Source organism: Neopelma chrysocephalum, unplaced genomic scaffold, assembly GCF_003984885.1.
Source record: "Neopelma chrysocephalum unplaced genomic scaffold, ASM398488v2 Primary Assembly neopelma1_96944, whole genome shotgun sequence".
NCBI classification, from domain to species: domain Eukaryota; kingdom Metazoa; phylum Chordata; class Aves; order Passeriformes; family Pipridae; genus Neopelma; species Neopelma chrysocephalum.
The window spans coordinates 1-1,463 of NW_020925587.1; the positions used below are offsets into that span (position 1 = coordinate 1).

At 66.4% G+C, this 1,463-nt stretch overlaps 1 protein-coding gene across 1 annotated transcript in view; it reads left to right on the top strand.

Annotated features, from left to right (window-relative positions):
- Positions 1-5: 5 nt before the first annotated feature.
- Positions 6-1,463, top strand: part of LOC113960954 (vacuolar protein sorting-associated protein 16 homolog) — a gene marked incomplete at both ends in the record, with an annotated part of 5,608 nt that continues 4,150 nt past the window's right edge. The window contains 3 exons of the mRNA XM_027670918.1: positions 6-101; positions 706-834; positions 1,298-1,442. Coding sequence (XP_027526719.1) covers positions 6-101; positions 706-834; positions 1,298-1,442 — 370 coding nt within the window. The remainder of the gene's footprint in view (positions 102-705; positions 835-1,297; positions 1,443-1,463) is intronic.

Below are 1,463 nucleotides of genomic sequence, written 5' to 3' on the forward strand. Positions count from 1 at the left end.
CCCCAGCCCTGCTGAGGAATTCCCGCAGGGACAAGGCCCCCAGCTCCCGCCCGCTCCTGGAGATCTACTCGGCCTCGGGGCTGCTCCTGGCCAGTGTCCCGGTGAGCTGGGGGGGCTGGGACCCCCTCTGGGGGGACAGGGATGGGGGGCACCGGGATGGGAAGGGTGGGGGGTGCAAGGGGGATGGGGGGAGTGGGGGCAAGGAGCTGCCCAGGGATGAGAGAAGAGGGTGGGATGAGGTTGGAGCAGAACTGGAGCAGCAGGAGCATCTTCTCTTCCCCCCTGACTTGGGCTGGGAGAAGAGGGTGGGACGGGATTGGAGCAGCGGGATCAGAGCAGCAGGAACATCCCTCTCTCCATGGGAGAAGAGGATGGGCTGGGAGTTGGAGCAACAGGAACGTTCTCCTTTCCCTCTGTCCAGGGCTGGGGTGGGCACGGGGGAGTGGAGGGACAGGGAAGGTGCCAGGGCAGGTGAGGTGCCAGACCTTTGGAGGAGGTGCCAGACCTTGGGAGGAGATGTCAGACCTTGGGAGGAGGTGTTGGACCTCCAGTTGAGGTTTCCAGGCTCTGGAGAAGGAGTCAGAGCTCAGCCTCAGCCGTGGCCTCTCGTGTGTCCCTGGAGGGCTGCCCTGGCTCTGGGCTGTCCTGAGCCCCCCGGGGTGACCATTCCCACCCCATTCCCACCCCATTCCTGCCGTTCCCCAGTGGAAGAGTGGCCGCCTGGTGCACCTGGGCTGGACGGCGGGGGAGGACCTGCTGTGCATCCAGGAGGACGGGACTGTGCTGGTCTACAACCTGTTCTGCGAGTTCAAACGGCACTTCAGCATGGGAAACGTGAGGGGCTGGGGGCACGGGGGGGCTGGGGGAGGGCACCTCAGGTCCCATCCATCCCACCCCCTGCCGTGGGCAGGGACACCTTCCATTGACCAGGTTGCTCCAAGCCCCATCCAGCCTGGCCTTGGACACTTCCAGGGATCCACAGCTTCTCTGGGCAGCCCGTGCCGGGGCCTCCCCACCCTCACAGGGAGGAATCCCCTCCCAGCATCCCACCCAAACCTCCCATTTCCCAGTGGGAAGCCATTCCCCCTTGTCCTGTCGCTCCAGACCCCTGTGAGATGCCCAGGGTGGGCTTTGGAATCGAGTCAGGGGCTCTCCCAGCCCTCGGGAGTGCACTGGGATGGATGTGCCCCTGTGGCTCCTGAGGCTGGGACAATCCCCTCCGTGCTGGCTCTGTGAGCTGGGCCCCCCCCGTGCCCCCCCAGTGCCCCCAGTGCCCCCACACTGTCTCTGGGCGCAGGAGGTGCTGCAGAACCACGTGCTGGAGGCGCAGGTTTTCCACACGGAGTTCGGGACGGGCGTGGCCATCCTGACCGGGGCCTTCCGCTTCTCCCTGGCCACCAACATCGACGACCTCAAGCTGCGCCGCCTGCCCGAGGTCCCTGGTGGGTGTCCCTGTGCCCCCC